Raw genomic sequence first — 20,156 nt, forward strand, 5'->3', positions numbered from 1 at the left:
GGGCAGAATGTTTGCCAGGTGACTATCCATGATTGGAAGCCACTGCACGTTTCAATGGTGCAGATCCTTATCATTGGTGGACATTGACGTGCTTAGTCCAAATCTTGGATAAAAACAGAACTCCTGAAACCATTCAACAGATCATCGTTGTATACAAGACCCCTACAAAGAAGTGCAGCTGTTTAAGAACCAAGGATGACTGTTGAGGCTGCACCAACCTCACCTACAGCCAAGTCCCATTGAAGCCCTGCTCCTCTGTCCTGATTTCAAGAAGGCCTTCATCAGTGCTTCAACCCCGGGATCCGTGGGAACAGCCAGTTTTGAACCCTGCTTGAGGACCCATGCCTGCTGAACCTTTGAATTGGTCCCTGGACCACCTGTTGAACTGACAAGCCCTCTCCTGGGCTACCTCGCTGCAGTTGTCGCCATTCACAGTGCATCCTTGGAACTTGGAAGATCTTTAACTTGTGTTTAAAAGACGTGTGCCCCTGCATTTTCAGCTGTGTAGTCCCAACAGAAGCTGTACAGGACATGCTCCTTTGTGCGCCAACCGAATATCAACTGTCGCCGCGTGATCGTGGTGACTCTCGTTGCAACCCATCTTTTTTGCTTGCTGGAAGTCTCGAAGTTGCTTGCTCCACAGAGGTCTTCTGCTTTTCATCACAAGGGTAATCTAGACATCCTTAGAACAGTAATAGAGGTTCCGGGACCGACCAAAACTAAATCCTGCCTCTGGAACAGCCTCTTCATCTGCGATCCCTGGTTCTCCCTCGACCGGACCAAACACAGAGGTACGTGGCCCCAACGGATTCCTGAATCCCTGAAGTAGTCTCTGGGAAAATCGAATAAGGGGGTAAGTTAACATGCCCGTTTCACTCCTCCTGTCCCCATCTCTCTTTCCTGACTTTGTTCAGTGATGGCCTGGTCAAGAATACCCTCCTGGGCCTTCCCTAGTGTAGTGGGATTTTACTTACCTGAACTTTTCTTACCTTTTGGAACTCTGCATCACAACCACTGACCTAGTCTAATACCATAGTAAACCTTCTTGAAAAGTATATCTTTTGGAACTAATGACTCTAGGGCACTAAACCCTGTTCCGTCTCAGAGCTGGACTGACTAAGCGTTAGAGAACTATTCTAAGTGTTTCTACTGTAGTATTTTCTAAATCTGATTACTTACCTGCATTTCACTGGTTTTGAATCCAATGCTTTTCTATCTTTTCATTGTCTTTAACAATTAAATTTAAACTATATTTAGCAATTAAAAAGCCATAAATGTTCATCACATAATTACAAGTGTTACATCAATTTAAAACCTATGATTTAAAAAAAACATGAAAAACAGGGAGAGTATGCTCACAGCCCTATAGTTAAATAAATCATTCTTCAAAAATACAGTAACTCTACAAGCCTTTAAAGTATTTCCTGAAATGATTGAACACAATTTACGTCGCATAGCCATGCCGGATGAGCATGACTTGCTACACACATCACAGAATCGGGGCTTGCCAGTACTTTTACACAGTTCTAGAGCATCCGCAATTGACTGAATGCCCTGCCTCCTCAACAAATGTATTTATTTATTGGGTATTTATAATATGCCCATGTACAGTGTGTTTCGAGGCTCAAAGGTTTCAGGTGCCGAGTTCTCAAAGGTTTCAACAATTCACTGACAAACAGGAAATGCACAATAGTTTCTTCTCCCAGGCTACACAAGGGGCATGTACCATTCCCACCTTGGGTCCAGGATCTGGTAAATGCGGCAGTCTGTAGTGTCCCTAGCCTGAAACCAACAAATAAGGCTCTTGCATAGGGTGGGCTCAAGTAACCAAGATAGTCTTCTTGTCTGAAATTTGCCTTACATGCTAGATAGGCTTGGTCTAATTTTAACAATTTTGTTGCTTGAATCATTTTCATCCTGCACAAAATAAGTACTTTTTCCTTTAGCCTGGAAGTAACACCCCTAACAATGCTCGATATCATTCAGATTATACAGCCATTTCCTCACATGGGCTATCCAGGGAATAGTTTTACCCCCTGCTAAATCCATGTTTCATAGCATTTCGATATTTCCCCAAGTCCCTCAGTGCTCCAAAATACATTTGGGGAGCCTGATGGGGCCTGGAGGGGTTGGTTCAAGAACTATTTTCCACCCTTTCTAATGTTATATTTACATAACCCCACAATTCGGCACCATAAAAGCTTGTTGAGATTGTTTGCTTATGATACAGTTCCAGAGCTGGAGAAAATGCCCCCCTGCCATGTCTCGCATATGAAATTCAATGTGCTCTGGTATATTTACCCAAGCTAGTACAGGGCTAGTCTAAGTGGGCAGCCCAGACACCATTCTCGTGAAATCTAATTCCAAGGTAGAAAAACCAAAACCTTTGTTTTATCATTGCAAAATCTGAGGCTTAGATCTTTTTTTTTTGTAAAATAAAATGTCCAGATTATGTTTCAAACCCTGTGGTGTAGTGTCTAACAGTAATGCATTATCGGCATACAGTAGTACTGGCTATTTATTCACACCCATTTTGGGGCAATCCAAGCCCTCCTGCATCAAAGCAGCATTAATTTCTTTTATATATAAATATTTACAAAATAGCAAGGGGCGAGGACACAACCTTTTTTTTACTTCCTTTAGTATTTCAAAGGTGTCAGAAACCTCCCTAGCCAGGCCAAACCGCACCACTGCTTCATTATTACGGTACAATGCCTGCATTACAGAGATCAAATGGCAAGGTAAATTTATTTTCTTTAAAACTTGCCAAAGAACTTCCCAGTCAAAAGCAGTCTTAAGATCCACAAAAATTGCATTTAATTCCATTAAGAACAGTGCACTTTGGACCAGTATAAATAATTGAAAGCTTTGATCTATGGTACTTTTATGCTTCTGAAAACCAGCTTAGAAGTCACTAAGGATGTTGTTTTACTCTGCCCAGGCTTAGGATAGATTTAGCAAAGGTTTTACCAGCTCTAAACGCCCGCATTAAATGGCATCACGATCACCTAACATGAGCTTTCTTCTTTCCTGTGATTAGCTTTTTATAATTAAAAATACATTAACGGAGATGTGCCTTATCCACTGATCCCGCTTCAAGACATGCCCACAACTGATTCTTAGCATCCTGGCAGTCCGCGTCAATTCAATCAACCTTTTTTAACACTCCCCTTTTAATTTTCCAGGCTTCACTAGTGTTAGGCAGAAACCTGTGCAGTTCCCTTTGGGAACACTGCAAAAGATTTAGGACTACAGGTGTTAGCAGTAAACCCACTTGGTAGCAGTCTGTACCACCCAGATTTACCTGGTAGCTGTGGCTGAGCAGTCAGACTTCTCTCAAGAAGAGTTAGGCAGTATGCAAAGTATACACAATAGGCACTCGGACACAATAATACAAGCAAACACTGACCAGAGCTTTGGTATCAAAGTATATTATTATTTATTTAAAAACACACTATTTGAAACACTCCAGCACTCTTATTGTAAAACACTCTAAACACAGTTACTATTATAATATTCAACCCTTATTCCTTATCAGATAAGTCTTAGTTAACACCACTTATTTTCATACAGAGGTGAGTGCTTAACTATAGATGTCACGCCAACAAGTTCATGAAGAAGGGAGGGAAAAAGAAAGAATATGGGAAGGTACACCACTCTAAGCTTTAGGAACACTATTAGCAAGGCAGAAGAGCAAAAGTCACTTGCGAGCCAAAGTCCATAGGCTGGGCCCACTCTTAGAGAGAGCAGAGCACAAATGCGCCCAAGATCACACAGTTACACTAGGCTTAGAAAGTCTTGCAGAGAGTTCAAAAAGAGTTTAGAGAGGCTCAGAAAAGTTTAGCCAGGGTGTCCCAGGCTAACCCAGGTACGAAAGCCGGGGGCTAAATCTACCCCGTACAGTCGGTGGCAAGGGAAGCCGGGCGGGACACGGTACCTTAAGTGGGAAGGATCCTCCAGCGGTGGCAGTTGTTCCTGGCAGCGGGTGCAAGTCTCGTTGTCGTCCAGGGGAAGAGAAGATCTCGACTTGGAGGAAAGATGAAGGTCGTTGCACTGCCAGGGAAGAAACCAGCCGCAGAGTTTTCCGGTTAAAGGTATTACCCTTTAATTCGCGGTCATGGTAAAACGTGGTATCCCGGTTGCCGGGGTGCTTGGCACAGGCAAGGCGGCCACGAGATACGTCGGGAAGGCGAAAAGACGGTGAAACTGGTTATCCCCACCAGTCAAAGGAAGAAGACTCTCCGGCGGGAGATCTCCTCTGTCGTTGGGGAAAAAGTGGTGAGACGGTCCAGCAGGGCTCCACCGGTCGTGTCATCGTGGCAGGTCGGCTCAGCTTCTCCCTCGTCGGATTCTTAGGTCCTGTGGCGACTTCTGAAGTTCCAGTCCCCAAAGCCCTGCTTTTATGCAGAAAACCCCCATTCACTCAGCCTAGCTGTCACTCAAACATGCTAAGTGGTGAGCCGGACGGCTCACCACTTGGGCCAATCAGGACGGTGTGCGACTTGAGTTGCCTAGGCAACTCAATCCAGGGTGCCTAAATCCCCCTCCACCCCTCCTAAGTACCCCAGACAGAGGGGCACCACTTTGGAGGGCTTCTGTGGAGAAGCCCGCCAAAAAAGTGGAACAAAGGGCCCGACTTGGATTGGAGTCACAGAAGAGAACACAAACGCCATTTTAGAACCGAGTTTTGGCAAAAAATACCAACCGGAGAATTAATAATTAAATAAACCGGCGGTATGTTCGAGGCTATCGTAATTAAATAAATAAAGATAGTAGCCTTGAACAATGGGAAAATCCCATAGAGAAATATTTGCGGTTGAATATAAAAAGTAGTATCCACTGCCACCAGGCAAAACTCGATCAGGGGGGACGGAGACGTGCCCCCTCGACTAACAGACCCCAGGGCAATCGAATTGCCCCAGCCAGTACGTCCACAATATGATGGTTTGTACTGGTTCTGTTCAGAATTTAAGACTAGTAAAGTCAATGGTGACTTTACAGACCCTGGGAGACAGTAGTCAGTCCCAGGGTATGGAGTCTATACTGGGGAGTCACTATGACACCCCTGTGTTACTGCACTAAGGGTGCTGTGTAACACACATCACAAAAACACATGAAGCCCTATGGTGTAAAAGACCCCATATCCCATTAAACACACCTAGAGTCAAAGAAACACACTCAAATCATGTCCAAGAGTGAGGGTAAAAGAGTCTCACTCTTGGCAGGAGAAAAAAATAAACCCCAAAAATCCAGCAAAGCTGCTGGGGGGACTCACTAGGTTAGGAAATTCAGCCTAAACAGAGAATTCTCCCTAACAACTAGTAAAATGCGGGAATAGATTTTCAATGAGTTTGTCATGCTTTTGAGATTTCCACACTGGAAATCGCCTCCAGGTTGCTCAAAATGGCATCATAGATTATTGGTTTCTTTCTTTTCTTGCTCTAAGAGTCTGGCCCATTTGATAGATTTACAGGCATGCCCGGAGACCAGAATAGCCCCAGCCCTTAAAAATTATCAGGTGACAAATACTAATTCCCTTCAAAATTAAATTTAATGTGTGGTGATCACTAGCAGGGTTCTGCAGCACTTCAAAGCCATTTGCCCTTCTCCAGACCTTAGCCATTACCAAGACCTAATCTATAATAGAAGAGCCGTTAACCCCTGCATAGGTCAAACAAGCTGGCTGATCCTTGGGGGATTGCAAGGCCTTAACTGCAAATGGAAAAGATGCAAGTATTATCAATTGCTTGATGATACACCCTCCTTGACGATGCACCTTCTACTTCTATACTGTTATTGAGGTAATAAGCCGTTAAAAGAGCTCACTGGGTTAAGCACTCACTGCTGTGAGGTTGAAATCCCAGCAAGGTCAACTCAGCCCTTCATCCTTCTGAAATCGATAAAAAGAGTACCAATTTCGATTGGATGATATTCATTGTATATAAACATGTTCTATGTAATGCAGTTTGGATAAAAGTGCTATATTAATAATTTTATGTTTTCCATATTTCACCTGTATTCCATGTCTTTAGGACTTGGACAAATCGCTGCCACTCTGACCTTTGATTCAGGAACTGGTGATGCTTTAACCAGGACCGATATTCTCTTTTTATGGTTGTAATTTCGCAAAGCACAGTCAGCGAAGGGCCATGAGGCTTACCTTGTTCTAGTAAGCACGAATGAGCCTGCGTTTCTTGTGCTTGCAATCGGGGATCTTTGTAAAAGGCTTTACTTGGCCTTGTGCTGCTAGCCATTATAGGATTTCTGGTACATGCCCCCGTAGTGTGTGCCAACTGGTGAAGCCAATAATCTATTTCGTTGGCGTTTTTACCTTTGAGCCTTCTCCAGTCAAATCGACCGTGTTGAGAAGCCATGGCACATAATTCCGTTATTTTGATCCGATTCCAACGAACAGTTTCCTGCGTGGCAGGCTATAATTGTTAGTCTGATGAAGTGGAGTTGTTGTTCGTGTCATAGAGCAGATTGGGGATTGCTGATAATCTCAGAGTACCAGAATTAGGTAAGGCATCCTCAGTGCCCCCATCTGCAACAACCGCTGGGGGCTCTTGGATTGCTTCCATATCCGCCCCATCAACAGTAATCACTGTGGGTTCCAGACCCACAGTAACTCTAGAGACATGCGGGGCACTTCCCTGTAATGCATACTACATCAGTAATGAATTGTCGATATTATGGGCCGAGTTACTCGTACTCCCCTCAGATGTACTTATAACCTCTTCGACAGTTGATAATAGAGCAGGTTTGTCGAGACAGGTTGTTTTTGCTGGAATATATGCCATCATTGTGCCCCTACAACTTTCTGTACTCACTGTAGTGAGTATACTGATGACTGGCCCACTCACTGTCGCAATAGAATTAGTCAATGTTTTTTTCAGATCGCAGGCCGTAATGTCTTTTGGAACGAGTTGTGTGGGCTTTGGAACGATTTTGCACTTTTTCCAGCATCATGGGAAGGAGGGGGGGGGGGATAAACTTATGCCACTGTGATATACGGCTGTCCTGAACTTTCAGTGTGTGCAGCAACTAAAAATACCTATTTTTCTGCTCATCTTGAATGGAAGAAGAGATGGTGAGCAGCAGTGTCTGCCGAGGAGATACATCCTCAGTAATATCACCAGCCAATTTCCAGAGTTGAGAGGCTCCCTCCGACCCCCAAGCGAACCACAAGCAGACCTCTTGCCTTCACCACTTCCACCAACCACTCGGTGCTGAACTGGCAGTTTTGTAGAAACATGCTGTAGCTCCTCCTCAGGTTTTGGCAATGAACGAAAGATTCTGCAGCAGAACACTTGCCTTCACCACTTCCATGAACAGTGCTCCACGCTGTGCTCGTGGATTTGTAGAAACGGTCTGTAGCTTCTCCTCAGGTAGGAGCAATGGACAAAAGAGACTGCAGTAGCCCCACAAGCAGACCACTTGCCTTCGCCACTTCCATGAACCGCATGTAATTGCTGATAACTCTGCTTAAACTATTGCTTGCCTTTCTTTGGGGTAAAGTGTTAGGGTTCTTCTGGAAACCCACAAGACAGAATGTATACATGTATTTTAAAGCAGTTGTTTGACAATACTTGCCTGAAAGTTTCATTGCTTAGTGTGTATTTTAAAGGCCTAGTAAACCATTGTATATTTGTATTTAGCCGTTTAACTGGAATCATTGGAGGGTTCTGTGTGCGCCTCATTGTAGCCCTAAATCACTGTCACACCCCAACTGTGTCTAAGCCTTGCTGCTGTGCTACCTATTTTAATTGGGTTTGGGTAGACTTCACGGTTTCCTGTTCGCCATAATAGGTTGGCAGCTCCAAATCCACTACCAGCGTGGATTTAGAAAGCCATCTTAACACATTTGGAGGACAAAGGGAATTTAAAGTAGAACAGATGGACAGCCAATTCATGGTATTGAATGTGCGTGTGATTTGAACACACATTCTGATTTTACAAATCATACATTTATTTTTAATAGTGTTTTACGTTTCTTTTGTCTTTTTACAGCTTTGCCAAGAAGATGTGAAAGAATTTTTAGATCACATGGCTGTTGTACGAATCAACCAAGGCTGGGAATTTCTGCTTCCTTATGATGAGGACTTTGTGAAGAAGCATCCAGATGTTGTTCAGAGACAACAAATGCTGTGGATGGGCATCCAGACCAAGTAAATACTTAGCATTGATCAGGGCTTATATGCAACTATTCACTTGCCCACAAATCCTACTTTCGCATAGATTTTAAAAACACATTTTATTAACATTGTTACTGTGATAACATAGGGAACATAAACTATAACATTCTTGAAAAACAGATATTGTCATATGCACAAGGTAGCCTCGTAAACAAATGACATCTATCGTATTCCTTTGTGATAACCTGCTTACAAAAGAGGGGTGGCACGGTGCACAATAGATTAAATTCAGCATGAATATCCCTTATCCCTTTCTGCTGCCAACCAGTATAATTTGGACACTCATACCTGTTTTAAGCTCGGGGGTGGTTAGAAGTCATCTGTCTAATACTAAGCCTGGGTCTAAACGCTTAAATACTCTTTCCAGGTATCATCATCAGTAGGCACAACGTAATAGAAGTTTGTAGCTGTATTCTGTTTAGCCCAGTCACTTGGAGCATAACCATGTATCAGTAGTTCACTACCACCTAGCATCCCAACCTTCATGAATTTGCAATCCACTGTTTCACCCTTGCATCTACAGTATGTTGGCATATTATTTTTGTTTATTCTAGCAAATATCAGTGTGATGTACGCTCTCATAAGGCACCCATTTAATTCTGGCTTTCATCAAGACATCTTGGCATGCATATTTGTGCATATAAATTTCAAATTAGTTTTTTGTGATTTTAAATGCTTGTCAATTGATTTGATTGTTAAAATTCTGTATTAAGTTGGATGAACATTGCAAAATAGTTCAATTCATCTAGAGAAGATTAATGATCTGTATGTTGCCCTACATTTAGTTTATGGTTGTTGAAAATAACATGTGCATGGTTACATGCATTTTGAAATATAACAAAGGCAGGGCTTGTAGATCCACTGAAATGCAGTGTGAGATCAAAGGGTACCTTCAGTAGTTGTCTTGGTTGGCTCAGTGCCTATATAATTTCCTCCCCTAATGCAGTGGTCTTAGTCATCACACCTATGACTCATTCCAATGTAGCATTTTGTGCTATGTTAGTCACAAATGTATCCAGTGTCCAGAATGTATCCATCGGATCATGGAACCGTGATATAGCCAGACCCAAAAATCTGAAGTGACCACTTCACTGAGGCCCCAGGACTTCCTAAAACAGAACCAAGGCATGAATCCAGAAGGCTCAGTGTGTTCAGAAACTCCTGCGGTGTTTCATGAGCAAATTACAGTATATAGGGTAAGTAAACATACCTTTGAAGGGATTGTGTCCTGATCTTTGATAATTCGTCTCCAGCTTGCTGGCCTCGGACATTTTTTCTCTGTAGAGGGCGCTGCGCGTCGACATCCGCCGAGTCGATGTCCCTCGACAGCCACCGTATCGGCGCCGAAGTCACCATGCCCATAAATAGCCACGCGCGGCGTCCGTTGCTCAGTTCCGTTTTTCCGCGCTTCGTGGGGCCTCGGAATATCGTTGCTCAGTTCAGATAAAAGCCCTTATATTTACTCGAAATACCAACTCTTTCTCGATGGCTTCTTCATCGGAACCGACGAAGATCCCTTCGACGCATGGATCGGCGCCATCGACGCCGTTGTCGAAGTGTTCTTCAACGCATCGGTCGAACGAATCGACGCCAGCGCCGATGAAAGAGAAAATCACGGCTACTTCACAGCCAACCGTGATACCAAGAGCCTCTGGCACGACGCCGAGACCGTCGTCGACATCCTCGAGTAGGATCCTGATCCTCTTGAGTTCTTCGAGGCCTCTTCCAGTTTTCTCGACGCGTTTCTCGGCTCCTTCGAAGCCTGTCACATCGGCGTCGACGACATTGACGTTTTCTCGCCCAATAATGAGTTTGGCTCCTTCTGCCTTAGAAATGGGTTTTACACCATTTCCGAGGTCAGAGTACCCCGGATTATCTTCAATCTATGAAGAAGGGAGTATTCTGACCAGGAAACCTTCGGGTTGCAGAGGACCACACTACCTGTTTCAGAGGATTTTATCTCTGAGGAAAGAAGGTTGAAAGACCTACAGGAATCATTACATGAGGCAAGTGGGCTGGACACTTCACCAGAAGTGGAATTTGTCAAACCAGACCCAGGGGAACATGCCGAAACACCCTATAAAACCCTGATGGCAAGGATTATTGAATTTATGGGTTGGTCTGCGCCTTCAACAGTTTTTCAACAGGATGACCTGACGGACATACTAGACAAAGGTCCACAGGAGGATCCTGTGGTCCCCTTCCATGCAGCCTTGCAAAGGAAGATTTCATCTAATTGGGAAACTCCTGAGGTTATCCCTGCAGTCAATAAAAGATTGTCAGCCAAGTATAGGGTAGCTGCGGCTAACCCTGAATACTTATCAAAACACCCAACTCCAGAGAGCCTGGTGGTTCAAGCGGCAACTTCATCAAGCAGCAGATCCGCTTACCCTACTGTCCCACAGGATAGAGATGACAAAAGGTACGATTCTATGGAAAAAAAAGTATTTTTTGCTTGTAGTATGGCGTTGAAGTCCATCAACGCCACCTGTACGCTTGCCAGGTTCAGTCACACACTGTGGGAGTGTGCTTCATCAGCGGCTGACTGCATACTGGAAGGAGAGGAAAGGGAAGCCTTCCTTAACATCATTAAAGATGGCAAAGATGCCATGTGCGAGTCACTTCAAACTTGCATCAATTCTGCTGACAGTATCAGCAGGGCCATGGCGGCAAGTACGACAATCTGCAGGCATGCGTGGTTGCGAAAGTCTGGCTTTGCTCCAGATGTACAGGCCAGACTTTTGAATATGCCCTTTGACGGCTCTTCTTTATTCGGTAAAAAGGCTGATGACAGTCTGGAAAAGTTGCAGACATCTAAAGCAGCGGCAAAATCTTTAGGAGCTGCAATCCGCCTAACTCCTTTTCGCCCCTCAGGAACCTCTGGGAGAGTAAAGTCCTTTTGCTATTATTCCGCATTCAAGAAAGGCAGAGGACAGCTGGCTCAAAGTCTCTGTGATGGCCAAAGGAGATCCACCCGAGGTGGACGGGTCAAAAGTACTAAAGCCGCAGCAGGTGCCTCTTTACCCTCGGCATCTGCATCAGCCGCCCCCAAACCACTCTGAGGTCTTTCCACACACAAAACCTGTAGGGTGCAGGTTAACTCGCCATCTGACGGAATGGCAGGCTATTACGTCAGATGCTTGGGCATCGGAGACAGTTGCCCTGGGTTACTGCCTACCCTTTCTACACATCCCTCAGTCATCCACCGGGGCACAGCTCTCTTAAAGTTCCAGATCCGCTCCTCTTGCAGGAAATTATAGACCTGCTAGAGAAAGGTGCCATAGAGCCGGTACCTGTAGCAGACAGGAACAAGGGCTGGTACTCCCCCCTACTTTCCCATACCAAAGAAGGACAGAGGACTGAGACCCACCCTGGACTTACGAGAATTGAACAAGTTCCTCAGGAAGGACAAGTTCAAGATGGTATCTCTCTCTCAGATCCTTCAGGCCCTCCAGCTCCAGGACTGGCTGGTATCTCTGGACCTTTAGGATGCTTATTTCCATGTGCCAATCCATCTCAAACACAGGAAATACCTGAGGTTCGCAATTGGCGACTCTCATTATCAATTTCGAGTTCTGCCATTTGGGCTGACCTCCGCCCGAGGGTCTTCACCAAGCTAATGTCGGTATGGGCTGCAAGTCTAAGGGGGGAAGGGATCCACGTCTACCCCTACCTGGTCTCCCTCAATTTAAAGAAGTCACAGATGATACCATCACAGAGACTCCAGTTCATTGGAGCGGTCCTGGACACTTCCCTGGGAAAAGCCTCGCCACCAAAGGTGAGGGCACAAGATATTCTGCAGATGGTCAACAAGTTCCAAAATGCCCAACGTCTCCCAGCCTTCGACTTTTTTGAGGTTGCTAGGCCTCATGGCATCCTGCATCTTCCTTGTGCCAGAGGCTCGCCTGAGAATGAGATCCCTTCAGTGGGCACTGAGAACTCAGTGGTCGCAATTCTCAGGGAGAATGGCAGATCTCCTCCGGATTCCGGACAAGGTAGCCCACGACCTTCAATGGTGGGCCTAACCAGAGAACATCTTGAAAGCAGAACTGTTTTGGCAACCATGGCCGGAGATAACAGTAGTCACAGACGCCTCACTCACGGGGTGGGGAGCCCATGCCAATGACTTGACCATCAGCGGTCGTTGGTCTCCATCGGAGTCCAGACTACACATCAACCTATTAGAGCTGAGAGCGATCAGACTAGCGCTGAAGGCTTTCCTGCCATCAGTACTGGGGAGAAATGTCTTCATAATGACGGACAACACGGTGGCCATGCACTACCTCAACAAAAGAGGAGGCGTAGGGTCACTGCCACTGTGCATAGAGGCAATGCAGCTCTGGTTTTGGGCAATTCAGGCAGGAATCTCTCTATCGGCAGTCCACCTAGCCGGAGAGAAGAACTTGACAGTGCACGCTCTGAGCAGGCAGAGCACAGTCTCCCACGAGTGGGAGCTAGCTCAGGAAGTCCTTCAAGAGATCTTCGCCCTTTGGGGAACCCCTCAGGTGGATCTGTTCACCCCCAGCACCAACAGGAAGTGCGATCTGTTCTGTTCAAGGGAATTTCCCTTGAGAGGAGCTCTAGTGGACGCGTTCGTAGCGGACTGGGAGTTCCCACTCCTTTACGCGTTTCCACCAGTCCCTGTTATTCCTCAAATGATCAGGAGGTTGAGAAGATTCCGGAAAACCATGATCCTAATTGCCCCAGACTGGGCCCGGAGAACGTGGTACCCGGACCTTCTAGATATGTCCATCTGTCCTCTGATACTTCTTCCACTCAAAGAGAATCTTCTCTCACAGAAGGGAGGTCAGGCTCTCCATCCAGACATCAGAACCCTCAACCTTCACGCTTGGCTTCTGAAAGGGTGAGGTACAAGGTTTGCGACTTCCCTGATGACGTCATGGAGGTGTTGCTTTCGGCCAGAAGGCCAGCAACAAAGTCTTTATACCTCTGCCGTTGGAATTTTTTTTGCAGTTGGTGTAGAGATAATATCGTTTCTACTCTACTTGGCAAACTCGGGCCTTCAAGTTGGCACTGTAAAAGGCTATCTCGCAGCGCTTTCAATCTTCAAGCGCACTGTGGAGGAACCATTGTATTTCAAACTACCTCTAGTAATACAATTTCTCAAGGGATTAACTAATGTTTATCCTCCAAGACCATTCCAAGTTCCCTTATGGGACTTAAATTTAGTCTTAAGTTTCCTAATGGGTACTCCATTCGAACCACTCCACTCTTGTTCGCTGAGATTTCTCACTCTTAAAACTGTCCTATTGGTAGCACTTACATCTGCTAGGAGGGTGAGCGAATTACAAGCTCTCTTGTAAACCCCCCGCCCCCCATACAATTTTCCATAAGGACAAAGTTGTCCTACAGGTGAAGCCTAATTGCCTCCCAAAGGTGGTTTCTGAATTTCATATCACTCAGAAAATTACCTTACCTTCGTTCTACCCTCCTCCCCATCCGGGGAAAGAGGAAGAAAGGCAACATAGGCTGGACCCAAGGCGAGCTCTGAGCTTTTACATCAGCAGACTGGCTAGCATTAGGCAAGCAGACCAACTGTTTGTAGGATACTCGGGTCACAAGTTGGGACTACCCATAACAAAACAGACCATTTCAGGTGGATTATTTTGGCCATTCTGGAATGTTACAAAATGGCAGGGAAAGAGCCACCCCACAATCGTAGGGCTCACTCAACCAGGGGTATTGCAGCCTCTTTGGCCCTCCAAAGAGGGGTACCGGTCCGAGACATATGTGCGGCTGCCACATGGTCGTCCGCACATACATTCACAAAATTTTACAACCTGGATTCCTCCACTAGTCAAGAGACCAGATTTGGCAAAGCCGTATTACATTCGGTTCATTCCTAAAAGGGATACATGACGACATTACTCCCACCTATAATTACATGCCACTGCTATGGGAGTCTATCAAAGATAAGGAATACGTCGGAGGACACAATCCCTTCGAAGAACAAGTTACTTCTTACCTTGTAACGTTCTTTCAATGGGATGTTCCTCCGACGTATTCCTTAGCGCCCCTCCCATCCATCCCCGCAGTAATACTTCCCTTGTGGTTGCAGCTTACGCTCCTTCAAGGTCAATAACCAATTCAGGCATGACTTATCTTATGCTACAAAACGGAACTGAGCAACGGACGCCGCGTGTGGCTATTTATGGGCATGGTGACGTCGGCGCCGATACGGTGGCTGTCGAGGACATCGACTCGGCAGACGTCGAAGCGCAGCGCCCTCTACAGAGAAAAAAGTTACAAGGCCAGTAAGCTGGAGATGAATTATCAAAGATAAGGAATACGTCGGAGGAACATCCCATCAAAAGAACGTTACAAGGTAAGCAGTAACTTGTTCTTCTTTTGCACCACTTTCCCTTCTGGTCGCCAAACGGTTGTATGGGTGTAAATTCCTGTTCCTGCAACTCCCTTGACTAGCCTTGAACAGTGGTGTTCTGGTTGGGTATCCTCCCCGTAAATGGTTGGATCTGGGGAGGGTCTGTTAAAAACCTTTCTCCTATTCTTATTGTACATTGGAACCCTTACGTACTCACCCAGCCTCTTTCTTCCATCTGAATGGGAGTCTCCCATGGGGACAGTACCAGGACCTTTTTTACACCGCAGAAGAAAAGCTTCCCTTTTAAATTTAGAGAATACAAGGGTGTGATGGACTGCCCTCCCCCCGCCCCCTCACCCTACGCTGACGCAGCCCACCCGTCCTTTTTACCACTCAACAAGACAGGACTCCTTTGCACCAGCTGTGACACATTTTATTTTGCGTCATTTACTATCCTTTCACTGTTGCAACACCCATCATGTCATACATCACATACCGGCATAAATCACGTATGCCAGTAATTAGGTTAACACTTTGGATCGTCTGTCTCAGGTGTTTGAGGCCCGTGTGCCAGTGGGATACTTGTACCTCCTGTGGCACGCTTCGTTCCTGGGCACTACATCGGTTGAGCTGGTGGAAGGATCTCTTTGGTGAGTCTTCTCCAAGGCACATGGGCCTAGAGCGTCAGGCCGCTCTTCGGGTAAATCCTATTCCCTTTCAGGCACCCCGCCGAGGCGACTCCCTGGGGCTGTCTCATTCGGGAGGGATTTCATTAGCTCCTCCTAGGCCCACCAGGGGTGGCCCGGGGCCTACAAAGTTTTGGGCTGAGGGCTCTCCTGGGCCTGTCACCAGACAGGGGGGCACGAGATACCAGTAACCTAATCACTGAGGGGTCTGTACTTCCCTGGCGACTGCCTGGGGCTCACCAAGTTCCTGTTACCGCCTTGTCACTTGAACATCCTCCAGGACCTACCACATTGTGAAAGGGGCCCCTAGGGGTCCCTTACGTCTATGGAAACAAGGCAAGTCACCACACACGATAGATACGCCAGACACAAGGTTGTATTCCCAAAGCTAGGGTTTATTGCAAAGCAAATAGTCTGTTGGCCAACTCGGTCTCACGCCCCGCGACGTGTATCTCTAGACCTCGAGGGACGCAAGAGAATGAATTACGTACATCAGTTACATATATACAAAATGCATATCATACAATCAGCTGTGACATGTTTAACACCCCCCTTTATTTGGTTTCTTTGAACTCTGTGTGATGATGGACACTTTCGACAATTGACACCTTCAAATGTCTACTCTAGCAACAATATGCAATTTGCATGTGCGGAGGCATCTTTTAGATGTTGAACAGAACACAGTGCTTCTGTTCTTGGGAGCGAGCTACATACGGGGGGAAGAGTCACATTCCAGACCTTGCTATCTATGAGGTGCTATTTGTGTCCTGGGAGCCGACACACTCTACAGGGCTCAGTAAAGTGAGGCCGTAAGAAGAGCATAATTCAAGCCTTTAGCTGCTTCATTCTAACATATTCTACCATATAATGAGACTGGCTGGCAGCTGCGAAATGATTAAATGCCCTGCAGCTCTGCTTCAAGGCTACATTCGGGAGGGAGCCGGGCATTCCTTCCTGGCGCTGCCTACGTTGTGTTTCAACTAACCCTTGTTATTCTCGCGGTCCTGCGGCCTTGACCTTTCACGTTCAGAGAACAATGTTTTACAGTCGAGCAGTGTAAGCAGAAAATGTGCTGCGAAGCAATAAGAACAAAGCAATGAGCAATGGTTAGAAAACAAAATGGCGATCCTTGTTACATCAAAATGGTCGTTCATTGGCAAACTCGGACGTGCATGAGACAGTTGGCCCACGGCCACCAACATACTTTTGCCGTCAAATATGAGCGGTATCCATTTTTCTAGGCTGACATTTGGGCCCTACTCTAGCAGGAAAAAGCGTTCATATCCCATACACCAAAGGCCATGCTGAGATGCACAAAATGGTCGAAAGCCACGTCCAGGCCAAGAAGACCAAAATGGCCGACCCCAAGAAAATGGTAGGAAAAGAACGCGCCAAGCCTTCGGCCAAAAACCAGCCCTCAACAACTCCTAGGCTAGGGGAAAAGGACAGGTGACACAGAAGTATGGTCACCCTCTTCCCCAGGCAAGTTGGCTGCCAGATCCTCCTCAGGGGTTCAAGAATCACTAATCTCCTGGTCTTCCTTGGTCCCGCGTGATGCATTAATTCCACATACTAACTGGAATACATCACAATGGAGCATGGCATAACCAGCCTGTTCTCCTGCTCCATCGTGTTCATGGGATCATCAGCCCTGTCAATCAAACTGCGTACCTGCGCCGCCTACTAAATACCCACCAGCATCTCCATCAGCACCCCCGCAGTGACTTCAACATGAACCCCCAAAGTGGCGTACTCTGCTGCAGGTCATTCACAAGCGCAAAACAGGTTCTTTGATAGATTCCAGACCCTGATTAGGTCCAGGGAAATGGCAGATTATTTTAAAGGACTATTGAAAGAGCGTATGCCCCAATCACCGACACCTGCAACACTGACTGTGGCACAACGAACATCTCCACAGGCACAAAAAGCACCTCCATTGCCAGCGCTGACAGCCCTGCAACTGGCGCAGCCAACGCATCCTCAGGCACCAATAGTGCTGGAAGAGGTACTGACACCCAAAGCGCCAATTATGACTCAGAAGATTCCCCTTGCAGCACCGCAGCCTGACAAGGGGACCCCCAACACACAAGACTCGTCCTTGCCCAGGTATACTGTCAGCCATGAAAAAAGATCAGGACTCTGCAAGTGACTCCAAGATGAATGTCTCATGCTCCGCTAGAGCATTTCACGACAGGCTGTGCAGTTTGAAAGACTTTCCAGACGTGCCCATACGAGAGGAACCCCACAGAGTCCTTTCCAAGGTTTTGGCTCTACGCTCCCTCAGCAGATCCAGCCTTCCTATGCAAAAGGATGTTTTGGCCGCAGCCACAGAGGTATGGGAAAAGCCTTACTCACTACAACCTACAAACAAGAAACTAGACTCCAGATACCAGCCCCTAGCATCGGAGAGCTTTGCCTGACACCACACCCACAACTTCACTCAGCGGTGGTGACCTCCGCCGCCTTGTTCACAAGACCCTCTGGATCAGGAACTGCATCCTCTTCTATATCTCTCCACAATAGGAAGGACAAACTCTTGGAAACGAATAGCCACAAAGTGTTTGCCAATGCTACACTGGACTTCAGCCAGGCCAATGCAGATGCACTCCTACCAACTGGGAATCAAAGCCTCTGAAGAGAATTGGGTGATTTTCTCCCCTTTTTGCTTGCTCATAAATAAGGGTTCAAATCTGGACTAGTGAAGGCTAAGATCCTTGCACAGGACCTCTTTTGGAGCATCAGTGCATCATATTGACATAGCCAGTTAGGTGATGGCGCTAGGAGCAGACCTGTGCAGGGTGCCATGGATGTATTCCACAAAGGTTATGCACGAGGTCCAAGCTTGCATCATAGACCTTCCATTTGACAGTCTGGACATATTACACTCTTCCACTAATGAGTAGCTCAATAGGTACAAGACTTCCACCCAAAAGGCTAAATCACTTGCAGTCCTTACAAAATCGAGCCAGTGGGCCTTTTGGTCGGTTGCATCAGGATCTTCTTTGGTGGTCCGAATAACAGAACATTTCCCAGGGGCCTCCCTTCCCAGAGATTGCCCTCAAAGAGTGCATCATCACAGACTCCTGTCTGAGCAGTTGGTGAGCCACACTAAGGGGCTTGAAAGTTCAGTCTGTGGTCCAACCAAGAAATAACAGTGCATATCTGTCTCCTGGGGCTACAGACTATCTTCAGTGCCCTGCAAGCATTTCTACCAAACATGTACGGCGAGGCTGTTGCAGTGCAAACAGACAGCTCAAGAGAAAAGCGGGTGGGGGGGAGGGAGGAGGCAGATCACAGCCCTTTGTCACCTGGTGGTCTCAATATGGGAATGGGCACTGCTCCACAACATTGTGCTCGGGGCAGTCCACCTTTCAGGAGTGCTAAACACAGAAGCAGATCTCCTCGGCAGACTACAACACTCCAACCACAAGTGGGAGATCAAACACTTGGCACTACAACCCATCTTTTCGATATGGGGTCATCCTCCAGCGAATCTGTTTGCGACGCTCCATACAAAAAGCCTCACTCTCTTTGCATCCCACTGCAGGACAGGACCGGGATCACTAGGGGTCGCTTTGTCCATTTGATGGGTCTGGGACTTGACTGTTGTTTTGACTGCTCAAGCACATAAATCCTTTGACTACATGGCATCTTCTGATGTCAAATTCCTTTCCTGGAAGGTTGCCCTTTTAGTAGCCTTCCATTCTGCTATAAGTGCAAGCGAAATACAGGCATTTTCGGCATTCGAGCCGTATACCTTTTTTCACAAAGAAATGTTTGTCCTCTGAACACATCCAACTTAAAGTAGTTTTCTCTTCCATATTATTGAGGAAGTGATATTTCCAACTCTTTTTCTAGACCCTCAGTTTCCGGCAGACTCTGTGCCGCACTGTCTTGATGTTCACAGGGCTCTCAAATTCTATGTACACAGAGCAAAGCAGTAAAAACAATCGGATGCCCTCCATGTTACTTTTGTTGGTCAAAACTATGGAACTCGAGCATCAAAAGCTACTATCGTAAAATGGCTTTGTCAATCTGGAAAAATTAATACCCTTCATTTGGATGATAGACGTATCTTGATGGCCGAAGGCCAACCGTCTTATGCACAGAATTATAGAAATACAGACTGCTGTGCTTGACCAACAAGCGGCCATTTTAAACATAGCAAGAATCGCCATTTTGCTTGTTAAACATTGCTCATTGCTTTCTGTCTAAACTGCTTTGCAGCTTGCAATTCTTGTGAATTCTGCTTACTCTGCTCAACTGTTAACATTGTTGTCTGAATATGAAAGGGCAAGGCCGCGGGACTGAGGAGTTTGTTGAAACTCCTCATGAGCCGCCCAGAAAGGAATGCCCACGCTCCCTCTGTAGCCTTGAGGGAGAGCTGCAGGGCATTTAATCATTTCACAGCTGCCAGCCAGTCTCGTACTGTGGTAGAATATGTTAGAATAAAGCAGCTAAAGGCTTGAATTATGCTCTTCTTACAGCCCCCCTTCACAAAACCCTTTAGAGCGTGTCGGCTCCCAGGACACGAATAGCACCTCATAGACAGCAAAGCTTGGAATGTGACTCTTCCCCCGTGTGCAGCTTGCTTCCAAGAACAGAAGCACCATGTTCTGTTCAACAACTAGAAGATGCCTCCGCACTTTCTAAATTGCACATTGTTACTAGAATAGACATCGAAAGTGTCATAATTGTCATACTCGTCAGAAATGTCCATCATCCCGAGTTCAAAGAAACTCAATAAAAGGGGGGTGTTAAACATGACATAGCTGATTGTATGATATGCATTTTGTATATATGTAACTGTACGTAATTCGCTCTCTTGCGTCCCTCGAGGTCTATAGAATACACGTCGCGGGGCGTGAGACCACAGTTGGCCAATTGGGACTATTTTGCTTGCAATAAACCCTAGCATTGGGAATTTGAACC

General features: G+C 46.2%; 1 protein-coding gene across 1 annotated transcript in view; it reads left to right on the forward strand.

Moving 5' to 3' along the window:
- POLR3E (RNA polymerase III subunit E) overlaps positions 1-20,156 on the forward strand; it is a 1,464,556-nt gene that overhangs the window by 1,089,867 nt on the left and 354,533 nt on the right. Inside the window, exon 16 of the mRNA XM_069645613.1 lies at positions 8,011-8,168. Coding sequence (XP_069501714.1) covers positions 8,011-8,168 — 158 coding nt within the window. The remainder of the gene's footprint in view (positions 1-8,010; positions 8,169-20,156) is intronic.

This window comes from Ambystoma mexicanum, chromosome 2p (assembly GCF_040938575.1).
Source record: "Ambystoma mexicanum isolate Mex_15411 chromosome 2p, UKY_AmexF1_1, whole genome shotgun sequence".
Classification (NCBI taxonomy): domain Eukaryota; kingdom Metazoa; phylum Chordata; class Amphibia; order Caudata; family Ambystomatidae; genus Ambystoma; species Ambystoma mexicanum.